The sequence below is a fragment of the Lynx canadensis genome, chromosome A2, assembly GCF_007474595.2.
Source record: "Lynx canadensis isolate LIC74 chromosome A2, mLynCan4.pri.v2, whole genome shotgun sequence".
NCBI lineage: Eukaryota > Metazoa > Chordata > Mammalia > Carnivora > Felidae > Lynx > Lynx canadensis.
The window spans coordinates 61,439,725-61,462,117 of record NC_044304.2 but is presented as its reverse complement, the minus strand read 5'-3'; the positions used below and the strand labels follow the sequence as shown (position 1 = coordinate 61,462,117).

Below are 22,393 nucleotides of genomic sequence, written 5' to 3'. Positions count from 1 at the left end.
CAGAGCCGGTGCAGACACGGCATCCAGGGGAGCTGGCAGCCGTGTGCGTTCCCAGGCCCCCTGGAGGCCCTCCATGCCCCGATGCCTCCCTCCGTGGGGTCCTGAGCGGTCCTGCCGTCGCCGGCCCAGAGCCCACAGACCTCTCAGACCCCAGGGCTCCCACCCCGATCTATAAGGATGCCGCTGGGATTCCTGCTCCCAGAATGGGAGCAGGGGATTCAGACAGGCCTCAATACCTGAGAAACACCACTGCCCCCCAAACGGAGCTCTGAGCAGGCGGAGGGGCTGGCCCTGCAGGGAGTGGGGGTCCCTGGGAGGCACAGAGACGACTCAGGAACTCAGACCCCGAGTGGCTTTGAAACCCTCCCCAAGCCCTGCACTGGGGGCGAAGTGGGGAGGGAGGGTTGCCTAAAGGTCGTGGGTCCACCCGGCTTTCTGCTCACCGTCACTGGGGACGTGTCTGGGCCAACTGGTCACCCCACACAAGCAATCCAGACGTGACAAAGGGCAGAGAAGAACACCATCCAGCTACGTTGGCTTTGGGCCTTCCCAGAAGATGCAGTGTTCCTGGACAGCAGGGTCTTATATGGGAGACATTTCACAAACGTGTCATTTTCCAGCCACGTCCCGTGCCAGCCGGCCTTCCCTGAATGGTGGGAACTTGCCAATAAACATGCTGGGTTTTTTCCCAAAAATCTTTATAGATGTGACTCCAAGGCAAAGCCCATCCTTGTGTTCGCAGTTCAGGGATTCTGGAACCGGGTGGGCCCAAGTGGGAGGCAGGGAGGCCCAGCCTTTCATCTGCCGCAGCCGTCCACACCTGGCCTGGTGTCCCCAGGGCTCCAGCAACGACGTAGCCCCGGGCAGGTCCCCGTTGGACAGGTGTAACAAGCACATGCCCGCCAGGACAGCCCTGACCGCTGTGGTCTGGCTGGCCGGCCAGGGTGGGGGTCTCAGGCCAGATGCCTCACAAGCCTCACACATTCACCATCGCAGAAGCCCCAGGGCACACAAACCACACACATGAGGTGTTCGTGCCCTGTTTAAATAGCTTAATCAGGGGTGCCTGGGGGGTTCAGTCAGTTGAGCGTCCAACTTCAGCTCAGGTCATGATCTCATAGTTTGTGAGTTCGAACCCCATGTCAGGCTGTGTGCTGACAGCTCGGAGCCTGGAGCCTGCTTCGGATTCTGTGTCTCCCTCTCTCTCTGCCCCTCCCCCGCTCATGCTCTGTCTCTCTCTCTCTCTCTCTCTCTCTCTCTCAAAAATAAACATTAAAAAATTTTTAAACAGCTTTATGAGGTTCATGCATAAAATCAGCAGCCTGGCCCTCCACCATCTCCTCCCTCCTGCTTTGACCCCTCCTGCAGCCAATTATTCTGGTATTTTTCCAGCTTTAGGGAGATACGATCCACACGTAACACTGTTTAAGTTACACCATGTAACAATGCTGATACATGGTGTACTGTACGTATGTGTAGGACATTCACTTTACCATACGTGGACGCTATACATTGTGAAGTGACCCGTCACCTCACAGAGTTACAATTTTTTTTATGGTGCAGAATTTTAAGATCTAGCCTCATAGCAACTTTCAAGCACACAACACAGAATTATTAACTCTATGCACCATTCTGTGCCTTAGGTCCCGAGGACGTACTCGTCTTGTAGCAGGAAGCTTGCTCCCTTTGAGATCAACATCGCCCCCCCCCCGCCCCACCTGCCCTTTCCCCCTCGCCCTCCTCCCTGCTCCCTCCTCCCCCCGGGGGGTCTGGAAACTGCCTTTCCAGTCTGTCTCTCTCTGAATTCAGAGTTTCTTAGACTCCACATGGGAGCAGGATCAGATAGAATTCATCTTCTCTGTCCAACTTATTTCACGTAGAATAACCCCCTCAAAGCCCACCCATATTCTTACCCATGTTAGCAAGGCAGGATTTCCTCCGTCTTGCTAAATACCGCACTCACAGGTGCTGCCTGGTTTTCTGTATGCATGGACTCCCCACCATAAAGGAGGAAGGTTCTGCTCTGTTTTGTTCCGCGGCCCCAACACCCACGGCCTCATCCTCCTTATGGCCTCATCGTATTCAGCTGAGACTGGAGGCCAGGATCCCGTGATGAGAGCCTCGAGGAGCCAAATACAAACTGGGCTGGACCCCCCTCTCCTGCCCCCCAGGGTCCCCCACTGAGTGCAGTTCACCGATGGCCCCTACGCCCTCTGACAGCCGGCACCTTCCTGGAGCCGCAGATCCCAAAGCCCTGGTCAGCCACGTCTAGACCAGGATGCCCCGGGGGGTGCCCCTCCTCACAAGGGTGTCCTGGGTCCTGGCCCACGCCCCCTTGTGGGCTCCCTCGTGCCCAGAAGCTGGACTCGGGCACTTTGGTGCCCGTGTCCCTATCTGACCAATGACGGCACCACAGACGGAGCTTTGCCGAGGAGCGTGTTGGTAGGTGTGGGGGCTTCCGGAGAGCAACCCAGGGGTCGGTCCAAGAAGTCCTGGCCAGCCTCTCACTAACCTCCTTCCCAGAGCGTGGAGCCCGCTGAGCCCCCCAGCCCGCTTCCCACGCCTCCGCCTGCAGCAACCTTCCCGTCACTACCCAGCAAACTCCTCACCAGGCCCCAAGGCCAGATGGGCACCCGTCCTGTGAAGGCTTGCTGTCCTGCACCATGACCCCTCGGAGTCCTCGGGGCACCACTCTGCATCTCTGTACAGAGCACGTTGCTGTCACCAGGGAGAGACACCAGCTTGGCGGGCTCACTACCTGTTCCACAAGCTGCAGCATGTGCCGTGGTCTGAATGCCATCCGGCCCGCTGTCCAGCCACTCCTCCTTGAAGGACGTTTCTATCGTTCCTATCTGTCGCTGCTGGAACAACACTACAGGACAGGACGGACTTGTCACGCCTCTTATGCTTTCGTATCCATGCCCCCTAGGGAGAAGGAATGCCCCCTCCTCCACGGAGACCACCAAATCACCCACCAAATGTGATGCACTTACTTATTGTCAAACCAGGACCCTTTCAACACATCCTGCCAACACCTGTTACTAACCACCTGTCATTTTCATGATGAATATTAATATCTCATGCTTTAATTTAATTCCCCTGAGACTTAGTTCCCCCTCGTATCCTTGTGGGCTGTTTCCACGTCCGTTTGCACTTCCTTTCCTATCGATTGCCCATGTAAAAACTGGGTTGTCTTTTTCAATTGATTTCTAGAAGCTCTTTATATACGTATAGGTACTAGGTCTTAGCTGTCTGGTAAACAATCAGCTGTCCTATTTGGTTCGTTCCTAGATATTTTACTGTTTGTGGCCGCTGTGCATAGGGCACCTCCTACGTGAATTTATGTTTGAACATTGCTGTGATCCACGTAGATTGTTGATTCTGTATCCAGGCTTTGCCCCATTACCACCACAAAAACTCATTGGTTCTAATTATTTGTATTGATTTTCATGGATTTTCTAGGTAGATGGTCACGTATCTGCAAGTAACTGACAGTTTTGACCTTTCCTTTTCAATACATGTCCCATTTCTTTTTGACGTGTTTTTTTGGTTTTTTTTTTTAGTCTTACTACACCGACTAGTACCAGTCTCGAATATGAGCATCCCTGGTTCCTTCCTGACATTAAGAAGGACACGTCTGGGGCGCCTGGGTGGCTCAGTCGGTTGAGCGTCGGACTTCGCCTCAGGTCATGATCTCGTGGTTCGTGGGTTCAAGCCCCGAGTCGGGCTCTGTGCTGACAGCTCAGAGCCTGGAGCCTGCTTTGGATTCTGTGTCTACCTCTCTCTCTCTCTCTGGCCCTCTCCTCCTCTCTCTCAAAAATAAATAAATAAACTTTAAAAATGGTTTTTAAAAAAAGGACGCATCCGATGTTTCGCCACTAGGACACACGTGAAGTAGGTGTCTGGGGGCCGCCAGTCTGTGCACCCCCTGGACCCGTCCTGCTCCGCTTATGTGACAAACCTGAGGCTGCTCATTCCCTCTCCTCTGTCCCGTGTTTCTCCTCTGGAACATTGATTCCCAGCCTGTCCTGCAGCTACAGGTGGGCCCGTGAGACGAGTCTGGCCAAGAGTCACAGGGAGAAGCCCTGGAAGAGAGAGATTTCCTGAAGAAAAGGTGGAGTCCTAGGGTGCCTGGGTGGCCTAGTGAATTAAGCATCTGACTCTTGATTTCTGCTCAGGTCATGATCTCATGGTCGAGAGTTTGAACCCTGCGTCTGACTCTGCACTGACAGTGCAGACTCCGCTTGGGATCCTGTGTCTCCCTCTCTCTCTGCCCCTCCCCTACCAGCACTGTCTCTGTCTCTCTCAAAATAAACAAATAAACTTGGAAAAAAAAAAAGGGGTGAAATCCCAAGAAGAAACTACCTCTGCCCTTCCTTACCCCCTGCTTTCACGCAGGTGAAATGCTCCAAGATGAGCAGCCGGGCAAGTTCAAGGAAGGAGGTCATGAAGCAGGTCCCCTCATGACATCCCTGGGTCACTGCCCCAGCCACTGGTCGTGTTCTTCAACGGGATGCCAGTCGGTGTGCCACAAGAGGAGATGCAGGAGAGGCTCGGGAAACAAAGGTGATTGTACCAATAGGGCCCAGAGACGGGGAGGCACCAGGTGGTCAGGTGGGGGGAGCCCAGGCCGGAGTCTTCTCTGGGATTTCCACAGGGCACAGGTTAGCACTCACAGGGCAGGCTAATCAGCTCAAAATTGGCTACCTTGAATAATTCCAGCAGGTTTGAAACTCCGGGCTGTCCCCAGCTGCCTAGTACCTGGCCCCGGGCTGATGAGGTTCAGGCACTGCCTCCTTGGTCCACACAGGCTGGATCTGGGCTGGCCGGCAGGCACATCAAAGGCAGGACTCCACTGGGACCTGCGCCTGCCCTGAGAACCGCTGGCCCAGGGGGGCCAGCCTCCCAAGCCAGAAAGAGTTTGTAAGATGCCAGAACATCGTAAATCACAGAAAATGAAAAGTGTGCTCAATACAACCACACACGTGGTTAAGCCGCTTCTTGTCAGTCAGGCCCCTGCCATCTGCTACCTTCTCAGACCGAGTCCTGGTGGGTCAAGGTGGCCCTGGACAAGCACCATTATTTAGGGAACTTCCGTCTTTGTCTACGATCTGGCAGAAAGTACTCACAAATCCGAAAGGCCTGCGGTCCTACTTTAGAGGTGGAATCTAAGTGACTTTCCAACCTCATCTGCGGAGACCATCCTATTCAGGTTCCCCACCACAACTCCGAACAAAGACCCCGTTTTATTGATCAAAGCTTGTCTGTCTTTTCGATTTCATTACCTCTGTTTCCATCATTTCTTATTTCTTCCTACACTTTCCGTGTTTCCTTTGCTATCTGTTGTGTATTGAGTTGCACACTTAGTGAATTTTATTTCCATCTTTCATATTTCCTGGAAATGCACCTGAGGCTACACACTGTTGGGTCTGTGCTGCGGTTTGGGGCCCTGTCAACACTCGCCAGCGCTTACCTACCCGTGCTGGGCAGGGGGCTGGTGTAGGAGGGGTGCTGCCCACTAGGGGACCCCCTCAGTCACACTGGGCACCAGACACCTCACACACCCTCCTCACTGCCGAGCACAAATGCAGCCCGTGTGAGCTGATGCAGATGGTGCTTTTAGCGGTACGGACTCGAAAATGATTGTGATTTCCATCTTTATTACCCCTTGAACCCAAAATTACACAGAAAGTTTGTTTGTGGGACGCCTGGGGGGCTCAGCTGGTTGAGCGTCCGACTTCAGCTCAGGTCATGATCTCGCAGTCTGTGAGTTTGAGCCTTGCATAGGGCTCTGTGCTGACAGCTCAGAGCCTGGAGCCTGTTTCGGATTCTGTGTCTCCCTCTCTCTGCCCCTCCCCTACTTGTGCTCTGTCTCTCTTTCTCAAAAATAAACATTAAAAATTTTTAAAAATGGGCAGAAGAGGGGTGCCTGGGTGGCTCATTTGGTTAAGTGTCTGACTTCAGCTCAGGTCATGATCTCATGGTCTGTGGGTTCGAGCCCCGTGTTGGATTCTGTGCTGACAGCTTGGAGCCTGGAGCCTGCTTCGGATCCTGTGTCTCCCTCTCTCTCTGCCTCTCCTCTGCTTGCGCTCTGTCTCTCTCTCTCTCAAAAATAAATAAACACTAAAAAAATAATTTAAAATAAAAGAAAGTTTGTAATTTCCAAGTAAGAAGATTCTTTCTTCCACTCTTCAGTCCTTTTAACCCAAGACTGTGGCCAAAATCATTTCAACCTTTGTCAGTTCCCCTTGGGTGTTTCAAAAGGATGAATATTTCCACTTGGGAAGGACAGACAGGTTGATAGATAATCGATAGATAATAAACATTAGATGCAGATTGTGTCAAGCTTGTTAGCGGTTATACGTCCCCACTTTCCGTGTGTGTGTTTATGTGATCTTTCGATTTGGGGAGATCTGTTTAATGTGCTCCGTTTCTCCTCGTACCTGTAACAACCCTTGATCCGGGTCCTCGGGTCCTCGGAGGCTCCAGGCTGTGGAGTCCTGCTCAGCCTCTCGCTGCGGGTTCCTGGACCTTACAGGGCTGATCCCGCCCCGGCCCCCCACCCCACTCCCATCTCTCTGACGGGAGCCCTTGAGACACTGACCACCTGGTTAATTAGGGCTGGGTAACCAAGAGAACAGTGTGCTTCCCAGATACCTCATTGATCATCACTAGTATCTATTTGGTTTCCGTTCCTTGATTGAGAAGTCGATTCTACAACTGTAGACTAAAATAGAGCTCCTAGAGGAAAGCAAATTCAGGGGCGCATAAGCAGCTCAGTGGGTTGGGGGTCCGACTCGGTTCAGGTCATGATCTCGGTCCGTGAGTTTGAGCTCCGCGTCCGGCTCTGTGCTGACAGCTCAGAGTCCGGAGCCTGCTTCAGATTCTGTGTCTCCCTCTCTCTCTGCCCCTCCCCCATTCACACTCTGTCTCTCTCAAATATAAACATTTTAAAAAATTAAAAGGGAAAGCAAATCCATGTAAGAGAGACACCATGAATGCACCGTATTGGGACCACAGCCACAGAGCGCTCTGCAAAAACTGTGATGTCACGTTTTATCTCGTCCTGACTGTCCCCTGGCATAGATGGGGCCACTGAAGAACAAGGTCCCTTCCACATCTGCTGAGGTCAGAACATCTGTGTCCTCCCCAGACTCCTGTGTTGACTCCCCAGTGCCCTATGGGATGGCATTCACAGGTGGAGTCCTCGTGAAAGAGACCCTAGAGAGCCCCCTCACCCCTCCCGCTGAGAGGGGACACAGGAGGACATCTGTGAGGCAGAGGCAGGCCCTCAGCAGATACCTTGCGGAATCTGCAGCCGGGATCCTGGACCTTCCAGCCCCTGGAACCATGAGAAATAGATTCCTGCTGTTTACAAGGCACCCAGTCTGTGATATTTTGCTGTAGCCACCGACACAGACTAAAACGACATCCTTCTAAACACACAGAGCCCAGAATTTCGACCAAAGCAAGCAGCCTCTGGTGCTCAGGTGACACCCACTCAGCATCAGGGATGAGAGACCCAAGGCAAAGCCAGGGGCGGGGGGTGCTGAGAGAGGCCGAGGTGGGAAGGGACGGAGTCCAGCAGGGTCCCCGCTGACAAGCAGCTGACTGAACAGAAGTTTGCCAGCTCCACGGAGCTTGGGTTAGAGGTTACTACAAACAACTGCACCGGGGACATGCCACAGCCCAGGGAGACCCAGAGGAACACCCGCCCGCCCGCAGCAGGGGCCACACATTCTCTCCTTCGGTCACCGAACATGGGACTCTGAGACCTCCCAGGCTGCTCCGTGACCTGTCGTCCCCATAAAGCTGAGCAGGGGACATTCATACCTCACCTCCAGCCAGAGATGATTCTCAGAGCCACGGTGGACAGACAGACGAGGGTTCCCCAAGGCAGGGACCCAGTCACACAGCGGGGAAGCAGGGAGGCTCTGGTGGCCAGGTGAGGGCAGAGAGCCTTTGGGAGGGGACTGCCACATCCCAGCCCACAAGATCCCAACCCACGAGATCCCAGCCCACGAGATCCAGCCGTTGCCTGCTCCATTCTGCTGGGACCTTGTGGTGAAGGTCACCAAGAGCCCGGCTGGAAGACGAGCATGGCCTCGGGAGGACAAGGGACCTGCCTGCCAGGTCTCTCTCGCCGCCCTCGGAGCCCAGCCCCACCACTCACCCCAGCAAGGAGCCACCAGCCGGCATCCCAGAGACCACCCTGGGACACGGCCAGCCACTCCCCATCTGGAAAACAGATATGAGGACTTGTCAGCCCCAAGAGGCGGGACTCTCTCTGAATACCCCGAAATAAAACAGGATGCCCCACAAGCAGGATGACTGTTTACTCAGAGAAAGCACACAGCACAGACAGAGCTCAGCCAGCACTGGGGCTCACAGGACCCCAGCTCAGAGGGCCTGGCTCGCAGGGGCCTAAGAAGGAGGCCTGCACCCACCGCAGCCCAGTCTCTGGTTGTGGGCGCAGACAGGGGGTCTCAGGCGGTACACGGCCCCCGGGGGACTCCGGCCTGACCCTCAGTCTCAGGTTTTCTAGCCGCAGAATGAGCATGGGCTCTCAGCCAGGAGGACTCAGACACAGGGCACCAAGCAGTACAAACACCCAGCTGACAATCTACCCCACCCAGTGCAGGTGGGGGTGGGCAGGCCAGACCAGGGGACCCACAGCAGTGACAGAATAGGGTGAAGCCCGGACAGGGGGTGGGTAGGTCAGGAGGTGGAATCAGGGCCAGGGGTGGGGTCAGAACAGAAGGTGGGGTCAGAGCTGGGGGGTGGGGGGGGAGTCAGAGCAGGGGGTGGGGTCAGGACAGGGGGTGGGTCAGCGCAGGGGTTGAGCTCAGGTTGGGAGGTGCGGTCCGAGCCAGGCCGGGGCTGGGGTCAGGGCAGGGTGCCTGGGCAGGGGTCAGGAGGGCCCGGAAACCCTGGAGGCCCCAGCCCAGCGCGGGCGGAGCTGCACAGCTGTGGCCTGCACAGCTCCGGCCTCGGTGCGCCTTCTTCCCAGGCCCAGAAGAGGACAAGCCCGGGTGAGCCACATAAGGCTCGCAGGTAGCCAGACGGGATGGGGTTGGGGGGGGCCGCCGCAGCCTCCGCCGGCTCTCCGGCCCCCCCCCCTGCTTCCCCCCGCCCCTCAGGGCGCCCTCACAGCAGCTGGCCAGCGCGTTTGCTGCGCCACACCACCAGGCCGGCCATGGCCACGGTCAGCAGGACGGGCACGACGATGAGCGGGATGAGGACCTCGTCTGGAGGGTCCTCCCAGTGTGCCCTGTCCACCGTGCAGTTGGAGAAGAACTGCCTGTGGATGCCGGTGATGAAGCCTTGCGCCAGGGGGTTGGGCCAGTAGCAGCCCACCACGTTGGTCTCCACCTCGGTGCAGTTGGTAAAGCTCTGGTAGTACCTGTGGAGGCAGAGCAGTGACCACCCGGCTCCCTGCGCCCCCTCCTGCCGGCCTTAACCTTGGAGGGCAGGGGAAGGGGGCACAGTTCCAGGGGGCCAGGGGGAGGAGGGCAGGGGAAGGGGGCGTGGTCCAAGGGGGCCGGGGGAGGAGGTGTGTCTGGACTGCAGAGACAGGAGCGCCCTCCGGGCCCTGTCAGACCTGCTGGGACCCAGGCATCCATTCTTTACCTTCTTGCCCAGAGGCAAGGGTGAGGGGACCCTGCCCTGCCACAAACCTTTCTGCCCCGGGGCTCAGCCCCACTCTCCCCGAGCCTCACCACCTCCCCCAGGCGCACAGCTGTGCTCTACTTGGCCTGGCAGGATGCCCCCACGCCAGTGGCGATGACCTCTGCACAGACCCCGGCATCCTCCAGCCCAACCCCGAACTTGGCATCTCAACGAAGAGCAGCCAGAGCAAGGAAGCCCCAAGGCTGAGTCCCGCCCACACCTCAGGTGGTGACCGGCTCCCCATGAGGCCGAGAGCCCCCAGAGCCTTCCCAGGTCTGCCCAGAGGACACAGGCCTGCCCCTTCTCCAAGGCAGACGCTGCACGACCGGCAGCGCCCTCATCATCTGGACACTCTCTGAGCCCCAGGGGAGGGTCTCTCTGAGGCCAAGCGCCAGCTGCCTCATTTGCCAGGTCAGGAGGGGACAGCCCCCTCAGACAGGACAGGCTGGAGCCGCCTCCCCCCACGGGCCTCCCTGTCCCTCATCAGCAAACCACCCAGGGAAAGCCTCATCTGTCCAGTAGGCGGGCTCTGGACGGTCTCCTAACAGTTGACAAGGTGCAGCCACCAGGACCCGCCTGGCCCTGGACACGAGTGGCCTCTAGAGGTGGGGCCTCGACTGCCACCCACTATCCAAGACGCTCTGGAGAGAAGGCCAGACGGACACCTGCTGGGGTGCACCCGCTCTGTCCACTGCCTGTGCTGCCGCCTGGCTGAGCCCCGCATACAGGGCGGGAGCTGGAGGGTGAGTGCAGGCTGGGGTGAGGCTGGCCTGAGGCTCTGCACCCCATCCCCAGCTTCCCCGCACTGTCCTGGGGAAGGTGGCCTGGCCTGAGCCACCAACAGGAAGGAACTGCTTCCCACAAGGAGTTTCCTGCACAGACGCCATCTGCCCAACAGACAGGAGATGGGGGCAGCAGACCCACTTGGCCAGGCCCTCCCGGCGCCCGGCCCTCCTGCCAGCACCAGGTAAGGCCTACGAGGAAGAGCCCACAAGGCCTAAAGAGAGCCGGAAGCAAAGGGAACGGCCTGAATCACATCCAGAGCCTGGGATGTGCCCAGGACAGGTCCGCGGGAAGCCCAGGACCCCCAGACCATCCCCTGCATGTCCAGGTTCAGCGACCTGCCGCCCGGGAGGCATCTGACCTGACACCCGGCCAAGGCCTTTGCCTGGAGCAGCCCCCGTCCCCGGGTCTGCCAGGAGCCCTGTGTTCTGACTCCCTTGCCTCCCAGAAGGCCACCACCACCCTCCCCAGGCTCCGGGGGGGGGGGGGGCGCTGAGACGAGGTAGGGACACAGGCAGTGGAGCCCGACCCCACGCCCCCAGAGGGCAGCTGGGAACAGTGCACCAAACAGGCTTCCTCCAGCCACATTTCTTATGTCCCTGAGCCTCAGTTTCTCCTCTGTAAGTGGGGCTCCTAGGACGTACCCAGTAGGGTAGCCAAGGGGCCACACGTGCAGGTGCACGCAGAGCTGAGCACAGGACCCATCTCCGTGGATCAACTCACAAGGGCCACGTGCAAAATGCCCCGCCTGCTGCCTCTCAACGCTGCCAGTCGGCTGGGTACACGACGAGGGCCAGTCGGCTGGGTACACGACGAGGGCTGCGGACAACACGGCTCCCGGCCTCCTGCCATCCCCGCAGCCCCAAGCCCTGTTAACTCACCAGCCCCGGCTCAGGCTGGACACAGAACTGGGGGTGTTGTTCACAAGGAAGAAGGTGTTTGCACAGTATCTTTCATCCTCGCATCCCCTCGTCACCCAGGGCCTCCCCGGTCCCCCCCTGCTGCAGCTCCCAGAGCCTCCCTCCCCTCCCGGGGTGCAGCTGTAGCCCAGACGGCAGAGGGGTGCACACAGCCCAGAAGCTCCCCGCAGATGCCCTCCCCCACCAGGCAGACACGTCCCCTGCTTGGCTCCTTGCTGCCTGTGCTTTTGCTCAGAGGCAGCAGAGAAGGGCATCTGGAAACCTCGATAGCGGCCACCCCTTGACAGGGTGGATGGGGACGCGGTGGCAGGAGTCTCCATCCTCCACGAGCTGGTTGCAGGGCAGGGACAGAGCAGTGACCTCAGACATGGAAGGCCCTGGTGCAGGCCGCCCTCCACCCCTCGTGCTCGCTGCCCCTGGGACCCCTTGGCCCCTCGGGGGCTCCCCCTCTCTCTCCCACTCTGCACTCATCTGTGGGGGGAGGGGGCACAGCCACCCCTGTGCCTAAGCAAAGGTGCCCAGGAAACACGAGGTAGGAGCTCTGCGTGTCTGACGGTGTCTTCGTGAGGACAGATTGGCTGGGAAGTGCATTCTAGAATTCCGAAGCCCCGGCCTGCCATCTCCTGGTTTCCAGGGCTGCATGGGGCCTGATTCCTCACTCATGTGTCCAGCCTGCTCTTGTCTGTCTGCACACGTGGCCCTACCCCTTCGTGGCCCGCTCCCTGGTCCATGCCCTTGGTGCCCGGAGAGCCCTTGGGGTCTGTAGACCCTCATCCCCGCCTGGCAGTGTCCCTGAGTTCCTTCTGTGTCTCCTTACTCTCTTTCTAGAACTCCTGCCCCCAGGGTACCAGGCCTGGTGGCTGGCCCCTGACCGCCCCCTGCTTCCTGGGAGACTTCCTCCCACATTCAGCTTCAGCCCCATGCTTCACTCCCAGTGGCTCTTTCTGTGTCTGGAGCACTTCCTCTCTTGCTTGTCACTCTGTCTTTGAGGCACTAGTATGGCCTTGGGGTACCCCTCTTGCTGTACTAGGGTCTCGGGTTTCTGTCCCATGGGAGGTTCCCAACCAGGAAGGGCCACGGCAGGTGGGCGCTCGGGCCTGGGAAAGGGTTGCCTGGAAACTTCCCGGGCTCCACCGGGCCCTCCGAGGGGACCCCCGCTCCCCTACGTGTCAGAAAAGAAGGCTCACCCAAGGGGTCACCTCCTGGGTCCAGCAGGGCACCAGCCACTCTCCCCAGGTTCCCGGCTCAGTCCCAGCAGCCCGGAGGACAAGCCTTGGTGAGGGGCTCTGGACCCCCAGCGGCTCCCCAGATGGCCCTCAGGTGCCATGCTGCCCACTCAGGGCTCTGGGGATCAGCCCCCCTTTTGGCGTGGGGCCGGGCTTGGCAGGTGTGGGAAGTCAGCTCCCGCTGGCTCTCCGACTCCAGATGGCCCCCGGCCCTGTCCTCTGGCCCCAGGGCTGGACGTTTCCTTGACCACCTCGTCGAGGCCTTAGCGGTGACATCTCACCCTCCCTGGCCCTACTCATGTGTCCACTCCAAGCCTGACGTCCGAGCTTCCTTCTCCAGAAGCTTCCTCAGGGCTCCCAGGACAAGAAGGAGCCTGGGATCGCACTTTGCATCAAACATCAAGACACGCTGGCTTTTACCTCCTAGCAGATGGTCAGCGATGGGCCGGCCACCCTGCCTGCACCCTCCCACTTCAGCTTCCCGCTCTGCTGGCGACCACCACGGTCTTGCGCTGTCCCTGCCCCATGCCTGCCGGGGGCCCCTGCCCTCCCTAGGAGCCCTGGGTCTGCTCAGCTGCATCAGCCCGTATTCCTCCAAACCACCCCCCCACTCTCCATCCCCAATGGCTGTTCTAGGGGCTTCCATACCCAGTGCCCCGGCAGACAGTGGCTCTGGCGGCAAGGTCCACACCCACACCCCCTGCACCGACCGGCACAGTCGGTGTGAGGGAACTGTTCCCGAACCAAACAGAGTGAAGTTTCTGCACCTGCTGGGAACGGGCAGGGGTGGGCAGGGGAGGGCGGCAGGGCCAAGACCACCTCCAGGAGGGCAGGGGAGGGTGACAGGGGCAAGGCCGAGGCCGGGAGGGCAGAGGAGGGCAGGGGTGGGTACAGAAGGGTGGCACATGCAGGGCTGCAGCCAGGAGGGCCAGGAGGCAGCAGGGGCGGCACCGGGACACTCACACGATGAACTCAGACAGGTGGCACCACTTCCAGACGTCCACTGTGTGCATCATGTCGGCGAAAGCCTGCCCGCACTGGGGCAGCTTCTCCAGCATGCGCGTCTCATTGCAGCCCCCCACTCGGAGACACCCACCTAGAGAGGGGACAGTGTGGTCCTTCCACTGCTAAGAATGGTTTGCAAGGTGACCCTGGGGCCCTCCTGTGACATCCCCCCCACACCCCGCCCTGCAGGCAGCTGGGTCTTCCTCCCTCACCTGGCCTCCCGTGTGGCCCAAGGAGGTGGAAGCCAGTGCAAAAAGGGCTCCACATGGGTGTCACCAAGACAGGACCTCCCATGGCTGTGACCTCCCACAGGGTGGGGAGACAAGTCAAGGGAGGGCAGGGGATGCACCTCCTGGGGGTCCAGGAGGCCAAGAACAGACAGGGGTGTGATGGGGGTGGGGAGTGGGTCCCACCAATCAGGGATGGCAGAGAGGCCCCACTGCAGCTCGAGGGTCGAGGGTGCCCAGAGCATGTCCCCAGAAAGATCCGCAGGGTCTGCTGACCGTCCAAGACTATGAGGGCATCGGCAGGGGCCCTGCACATGTGAACCAGTGCCCCGGATTGCATGAGGCCCAGGGCCAACGTGACACAGGGACTCATGTTCCAAAAGCTGAGGCCAGATCTTTGGCCGCCCTCCCCCCAGGCTCCCCCAGGATTCCCAGCATACCCCTCCCCCCACCTCTGCCCCCAGATCGGATCCCTCCACCTCTACCTTCCCCCAGCTCATCTCCCCACCTACAGTGCCCACCTGTATCCTTCAGGACCGGCCACCCTCCCTCCCCAGGCACCCTTCCAAGTGTCAGGCCCCCCTCATAAACTTCCCTCCCATGACCCCTGCAGTGTGTGTTCTGGGGTGTGTGCATACGTGTGCACGTGTATGTGTGCACACAGCCCTGCCACCTGTGTCCAGGTATCTGTGAGTGTATGTGTACATGCGTGTTTGTGTATGTGTGTGCTTGGACGGACGGCCCTGTCGTGTGTGTCCTGGCACAGGGTACTGTGTTGCAGGAGAAACCACGGGGAAGGAAACAGGAGAAAGGCCCACACCCAGAACCGGGCAGACCCACGCTCACACCCAGCATCACTGGTCACCAGCTCACCTCAGTTTCCCCATCTGTAAGGTGAGGGAAACAGGCCATGCTGCACAAGGGGGCTGTGCTGACAGGCATTAGTCATGTGCCCACAGAGGCTCCCGTCTTCACCATGTCATTACTGTAGGTGTTTGATAATTGCCGGCTGCTCCCTCACTCCCCTAACCACCAGCGCCTCATTGGTATTCCGAAAAGACTTTTCGAGAGAATGAATGAATGAATGAATGAGCAGGTCCTGAGGGCAGCAGCGCAAAGTTATGGTCACGTGTTCTACCGAGTGCTGCTCCCTCTAAGCGCAGGAAGTGCAAAAGAAATGTCTGTTACCAGGAAAGACAGGTTCGGAACCACTCCGATTCTGCCCTGCAGGCCAGGTAGTCCCCATGGGAGGCCACAGTCCTCCTGATGCTCCCACCACACAGACCCAGAAGCTCTTGCCGGCTCAGGGAGGGGCTGTGTGTCATACAGAGGGTGGGCCCGTGACCACAAGGGCACTTCTGGGGGGACAGAGGAAGGGAAGAGTGAAGAGGCCAAGGCAATGAGAAGTTTTTCTTAAAAATTAAGTCCAGGGGCGCCTGGGTGGCTCAGTCGGTTAAGCGTCCGACTTCAGCCAGGTCACGATCTCGCGGTCCGTGAGTTCGAGCCCCGCGTCAGGCTCTGGGCTGATGGCTCAGAGCCTGGAGCCTGTTTCCGATTCTGTGTCTCCCTCTCTCTCTGCCCCTCCCCCGTTCATGCTCTGTCTCTCTCTGTCCCAAAAATAAATAAACGTTGAAAAAAAAAAATTAAGTCCAAAAGGAGACAGATGAAAAAAGAAGAGAAAAAGCACTGATGGTAAAAATGATAGATTTAAACCAAACCACGTCAATAGTCAGATTTAGAGTCGATAGTCTAGCCACTCCAATTGAGAAACAAAGATTGTTAAATGAGATCAATATACAAGCCCCGACCATAGCTGTTCACAAGCATCCTACTTTATTTTTTTTTTCAACGTTTATTTATTTTTGGGACAGAGAGAGACAGAGCATGAATGGGGGAGGGGCAGAGAGAGAGGGAGACACAGAACCGGAAACAGGCTCCAGGCTCTGAGCCATCAGCCCAGAGCCCGACGCGGGGCTCGAACTCACGGACCGCGAGATCGTGACCTGGCTGAAGTCGGACGCTTAACCGACTGCGCCACCCAGGCGCCCCATAAGCATCCTACTTTAAATAAAAAGACTCAAATACATTCAAAGGAAAAGGATGGGAGAAGACATATGCTGCTACTAATCCAAAGAAAGGTGGGGTGGTTATATGAGTATTGAACGAAGTGTCTTTCAGAGCAAAGAATATCACCAGAGATAAGGAGGGGCTTTCATAATGATAAATGGTTCGATTCACCAAAAAGACACAGCAATGCTAAACATGTATGCACCTAATAACAGCATCAAAACACAGGAGGCAAAAATGGACACAACTGCAAGGGGAAAAATGAGAAATCCACAATTATAGCTGGGAATTTGATACTCCTCTCTCAACAATTTACAGAACAAATGAATAGACCAAAAAATCAGTAAGAACAGTGGGAAAGTGCCTAGTATAGATAGGAGGCCATGAAGTCAGAAGGCACTGTGCTTAGGGGGGTGGGTGTCCGTGGTTATTAGGGGTGAAAGAGAGGCAGTGTGGTTGGAAAGGTGGCTCCCAAGCCAGACTGGTGTGCAGGCCTCCCAGGGCAGTTTTCTCTTTATTTTAATGTTTATTTCTTTTGAGAGAGAGAAAGAGAGAGAACACGCAGGTGCAAGTGAAGGAGGGGCAGAGGGAGAGAGGGAGAATCCCAGGCAGGCTCCACACTGTCAGCACAGAGCCTGATGCAGGGCTCGATCTCACAAACTGTGAGATCATGACCTGAGCAGAAATCAAGAGTTGGACACTTAACCAACTGAGCCTCCTAGACACCCCAAATTTTCAACCCCAGTGCTCTCCTCCTGAACCCAACCTCAGAGACTTTGCATCACAGGGTCCCAGGCAAGCAGCAGCCAAGACCCAGGCTTACGTGCCTTCAAGAGGAGCCTCGCCATTTCCACAGAGTGCCCTGTCCTGTCAAGTCTCCCTCTCAGAGGCACTTAAAGACAGGGTCACCACGCGGGGAAGGGCACCCACCTGCCCAGTAACACGATGGGGAGTCCAGCCCAAGCCACCTACCTGCAGAGCTGCCCCCAGGGGCATGTCACACCAGCCTGGACTTGACACCCTCATGCCAACCCCATCCTTGATTTGCCTGAGGAACAGCATCATGCCTGCTGCCCCCATCCCCCTGGTTTAAAGACCCAAAGGAGGGGCGCCTGGGTGGGCCCAGTCAGTTAATCGTCTGGCTTCGACTCAGGTCATGATCTCATGGTTCGTGAGTTCGAGCCCCACGACAGGCTCTGTGCTGACAGCTCAGAGCCTGGAGCCTGCTTTAGATTCTCTCTCTCTCTCTCTCTCTCAAAAATAAATAAACATAGGGGCGCCTGGGTGGCGCAGTCGGTTAAGCGTCCGACTTCAGCCAGGTCACGATCTCGCGGTCCGTGAGTTCGAGCCCCGCGTCGGGCTCTGGGCTGATGGCTCAGAGCCTGGAGCCTGTTTCCGATTCTGTGTCTCCCTCTCTCTCTGCCCCTCCCCTGTTCATGCTCTGTCTCTCTCTGTCCCAAAAATAAATAAACGTTGAAAAAATAAATAAATAAATAAATAAATAAACATAAAAAAACAATATGCTAAATATCTCTATGTAAAAAAAAAAAAAAAGGCCACAGGAAAAGTGACTTTCCCACAGCCAAGTGCAGTCAACATGAGCCAGGGTGTGCAGGGGGGGCCTCCCCCCACCCTGCCCAGCTGCACTTGCCCAGCCTTCTGGCAGGAAGGCAGCCCCGGGTCCAGGGCCATGTAGGCCAGGTGTTAGTGACTCTGAGGAGTGCAGGCCCCCAGGGGCCACGCGGCAGGGACAATGATGAAGCCAGCCTGTGTTCCTGTCTCCCATTGCCGCCCTATTCCAAAGGCACCTTTCTCTGCAGCTCCCCAGTGGGTGTCCCACCATGGGTGCTGGAAGCCCACCAGCATTCCCCACACCCGGTGCTTGGAGCCATCCCTGGGCCTGGCCTTTCCCTCGTGGGATCATCTCAGCATCCCATCCAAGTCTCCCACACGGGTCCATGCCGTCACCTCCTGCCAGCCACTGCCACACCTCCCAGCAAGAGCTTGCCTGGACTGGACCCCGACACCAGGACCTGCTCCTCTGGACCCCCTTGTCCCCAGGACCTGGACCCGGAGCCCCTAAGCCTGGAGCCCCTGGACCCCCCAGCGTGCCCTAACCACCTGCTGTCAAACCACTAAGACCCAGCTCAGCGCTTCCTCCCTCTTGTTCTCCTCTTCCCCCTGCCCTTGGGCCCCCTTTCTTCCCTCCCTCCTCCTCCTCCTCCTACCTGGACCAGAGTCTCCATACCCCACAGCAGCAGGAGCTTGGGCAGGGCTGGTCGGAAACGTGCCATTAAGGACCACAGGCGCGCTGTGCAGGTGCCAGGACAGCGCCACCCCTGGGCCTGCACGAGGCGGACACCGCAGGACACCTGCCGGACCAGCCAGAAGTGTCCTGGGTGAGGGAGGGGGCGCTCTGGCATCATTTCTGGTGCACAACCTGGGCTCCCGGAGAAACCCAACAGCCCAGCCAGGGTTATAACAGAAGGTAGAGACGCAGCCTCCTGCCAGGGAGCCGCCGGCTACATCAGTGGCGGGCTTGGGAATTCGAATGAAACACAAAACTGCTTCCAATGGTCCGTCGGGGAAACAAAGAGAAGACAGGTCTGTGCTCCTTCTGTCTCAGGGTCTCCCGGGCTCCAGGAAATGAGAAGCAGCCTAAAGGATGCGTTTCCTGGAGGAAGGCCTTTTACGCCACTTGGAAATGAAATATGGGAGCCCTTCATGCTCCCTAGGTGCCCATAGCTTCTGGAAGGTTCTGCCCCTGCCCCTGCAGTCTGGGCAGGGTCCTCCTCATCCCGGGCCTCGGTTTCATATCTACAAAACGAGGAGTGGGCTCAGGAGACCTGCAAGGCACCTCTCAGCCACCATGTCTGCGCGGTCACTGTGTCACTGGGGTACCTGGGCCCAGCTGAGTCCTTACAAGTCAGAGTGACAGGAGAGGACGGGGCATGAGGACACCATGACTCTTACCACCAGCAAATGTTCGGTGCTATGTTCACACCGTCTGGGGGTGCCGTGAGCCCCTGGAGCCACAGCCGCTGCCCGACTCCGCTTCCCACGGTGCGTGAGCCAGGCGCTGCCAAGTGCTCTCCCCGGTCTACGCCCAAGTCCCCCTACGCAGGCACGGGGTATGGAGACTAAACCGACAGACTCCAACTGAAGGTCACAACAGTCCTTCCCAGGTTCCTCTTTCTGTATCCACACTGCACCAGGGGAAACTGAGGCGGTAAGTGCCTTACGATCTTGAGGTTAAGCAGCTGCAGAGAGGCCCTGGGATTCGCACTCGGACCAAAGAGCGCAATCGGGGACTGGGCGCAGGGGCGAGCCCCAGCCAAGTGGGCCCAGCTGGGCGTCACCAATACCACACTAGCTGCCGTGTCTGAATGGAGTTCTGGAATTTGCCCAAGAAACCCGAATTCACCTTCCTCGCCCGGCCCTTCACGGCCAGTGCCGGATGGGCCTCCGCCGGCAAGAACCGGCCCCCCAGCTGGACCTGCTCCCTGGATGGCCGGGCTCCCACACCACAGAGATGTCGCAGCCCTGGGACCCTCCTTCCCAATGCAGCACCATCCGGAGCTCAGCCCCACCTCTGACACACGGCATGTGACCATGAGCGGGCATCTCGCCCACCCAGCAGCCACTTCCCAAGACCCTGGCTCTGGCAGGACCAGCGCTGGGCTGGGTCTGCAGGGAGGCTGGCCTGGCCCCACCCTGGCGGGGGAGGGAGGCCCCAGACCCACCCCGGGCGGGCCAGGTGGCCCTCCAGACACGAGCCCCGTGTTGGTAACGCGGATGTGTGTAGGGTCTGGGTCTGGTCCTTCATGATCCCATGCTGAAAGCAGGTCCTGGGAATAAAGCAAGGGTTCCCTTCCCTGGAGGAGCCAAAGCTCCAGTCCAGGGGGCTCGCTTTTAGGCTTCCTGCAACCCCAAGTCAACGTGCTCCCGATGTCCCAAAGCCGCCACGCACCAGGCTCTTGCCTTCAGCCAGAAATCCACCTGACCCCAGGCTCTCACCCTGCGAGGTGAGGCGAAGCCACAGTCCCTCCACCCAGACATCTTGGGGGGGGGGGGACAGCCCAGAGACTGGGAAGCCGAGGGGCTCACCGGTCCTTTCTCACAGCTGCAGCCAGTTCCAAACCAGCAAAGCCGACAACGACTCCACACAGGCTCAACTTGGCGTCTCACAGCCAGGGCGATGCGCCAGAGAGGGCAAGGCTGATGCCCCAAAGGACCCAGGGGACAGTGGCCCCTCAGAGGGGCCCTGGGCCCCCGGCCCCGGGGTCAGGCTGCCCACCTCACCTCAGCAGCCTGCCCAGCAAGCCTCTGCAAACAAGCCCTCCCCAAAAGCACACACACCCTCTTACTTGATCTTGGATCATCTCTCTACTAAAATTTTCCTAAGCCAGCTTTTCATTCAATCCATTCCTGATTCGTAAACAATGTATCCTCCATGGAGCCCCATTTTCTTGCTGGAGAAGGGATCTTGAGGGAAGCCTCAGAGAGCCGCCCCCTTCCCTGTCCCGCTCACACACTGAAGGGCTGTCCTCCGGGGAAGGGACGAGCCCTACGGGGTCTGGATTCCTCTCACCCACGCCCTGAGAGTGGTGTGCACGCGAAAGCCCCAGGACGGGGAGCTCACTACCCAACAGGGAAGCGGCAGCCGACCGCCTCTGCTCACTCGGTGTCGCGACGGCAGGCCGTCCCCAGCCCTCTGGCGGCGATTCCAGGGACATCGCAGCTGCGAGGAGCCGACCGGGCAGATCCTGCACGACCCCCCGTGCCTCCCTTCCCAGCGCCGGTCGGTCGCCTTCGGCTCCTCCGGGGAGAGCGGACAGGACCCTCCCGCGGAGGCTGGGGACGGCGCCGGTGTCTCCCCTCGCCCCTCCGGAGCCGGGCGCGCCGGGCAGGCCGGGATCCGTGCAGGGCAAAGGCGCGGCCAGGCGCGGGTGCTGGAAGTCAAAGCCCGCGGGTCCCCGTGGCCCCGGAGGGGGTCGGGGCGTCCCGGAGCCGGACCCCGCGTCCCCTTACCGCACAGCAGCTGCAGAAGCAGCGGCAGCAGAAACCGCGGGCGCCGCCGCTCTCGCGTCTCCATGGCCGATGGCTGTGGCGCGCGGTCGGCTCGGTCCCGGCTGGGTGCGTGGGGGGCGCCCGGGGACGCGGTAGAGGGTGGGGCAGCCGAAAGCCCGCCCCTAGCTGCGCCCTCCCCCTCGGGGACGCGCCCACCCCCTGGGGACACTCCTTCCAGAACGCGCGCTCGCCCAGGACGCGCGCTACACCCCTCCAGCACGCCCTCCCTCCAACAGGACTCGCCCCCTATCCCGGACGCACAGCCCCAAGACATTGCCTTGCACCCCGGGTGTGATCCCTGGCCCTCCTGTTCTGGGGGTGCTGCCCGCGCGAGCGCGTGGGTTAACAGGCCGGGGGCAGGCTGGGGGCGGGGGCTGGCGGGGTGATGGGGGGCGGCCTCTGGGAGCGCGCCTGGCGGCGGAAAGGTGTAGGCAGGTGTCGGGCGGGAGTACTGTGCTCAGAGCCTGTGAGAGGCTCTGCAGGGCTGGGGGCGCGAGGGCGGCTCCAGCCCGAGGACAGCCTGCAGGCGGAGGGGCGGGGAGCTCAGTGCGCTGGTGCGGGAAGGGGCCACCGGAGTGCAGCGGCTGATCCCCGAGTCCTTGTTGGCCCCAGGCCTCCAGGATCCTTTTCTGGGGGCTTCCCTGTGCCTTTGCACGCCTCTGTGGGGTGGAGAGGCATGGGGACCTGGGCAGGTGCAGCGGGCGTGCCTACACACACACACACACACACACACACACACACACACACACCTGCCACCGGTGGCTGGAAGCCTATCCTCAGTTCCTGGCCCCCGTCCTGTGACCGCTGGGAGACCTCAAAGGACAAAATGAGGGCCAGGAAAGTGACTGGCTAACCCAGAGGACCTGACGGCAAGGAGTGTGTCATGGGCCTGGAGTGGGGGAGGGGGACTCATCTGGTTTGGTCACCTCTGTCACCTTCAGTCCCTAGCACAGATCCTGGTCCCAGTGGACACCTAGTCACGTTGTCACAGGTCGCTGTCACTCCTGAGCACCTTGCAGGGAGGGCCCTCCTGTGCCCACAGTCCAGCCCAGGGAGCATGTACTGGTGCAGGGGCTCACAGAGCGGGACCAGGATGTCGGGGTGCATCCCAGGTCAGGGGTACCGAACCAGTGGGCTCCTCCTCCCCAGACAAGCCTCCTCCTCTCTGAGGGCTAGGGGTGGGGAGTGATAACACCTCATGGGCTCACCCCACGGTCCAGGTTGTGGTGGCAATAACAGCACTCCTGGCCCTGTGAGCGGATTGGACCTTCCTGTGTGAGGAAGCCGCTCAGTAAGGGATCGAAGCTTCCTGTGCCTTTTCTGGCAGAAGCCAGAATTATTTCGACAGAGGCTTAAAGCTAATTAAAATTGATCAGCCTTCCTGCCAGCCTGCTCCCAGAGGCAGTGGGGCGGGCAGGTACCGGAA

General features: G+C 59.0%; 1 protein-coding gene across 1 annotated transcript; it reads right to left on the bottom strand.

Annotated features, from left to right (window-relative positions):
* Positions 1-8,789: 8,789 nt before the first annotated feature.
* Positions 8,790-21,023, bottom strand: RAMP3 (receptor activity modifying protein 3). Its single transcript, XM_030307622.1, has 3 exons — positions 20,929-21,023; positions 13,562-13,694; positions 8,790-9,403 (listed from the first exon to the last, which is right to left on the bottom strand). The coding sequence occupies exons 1-3, from the start codon at positions 20,990-20,992 to the stop codon at positions 9,148-9,150; spliced, it is 453 nt and encodes a 150-aa protein (XP_030163482.1). The 5' UTR covers positions 20,993-21,023; the 3' UTR covers positions 8,790-9,147.
* Between the last annotated feature and the right edge of the window lie 1,370 nt (positions 21,024-22,393).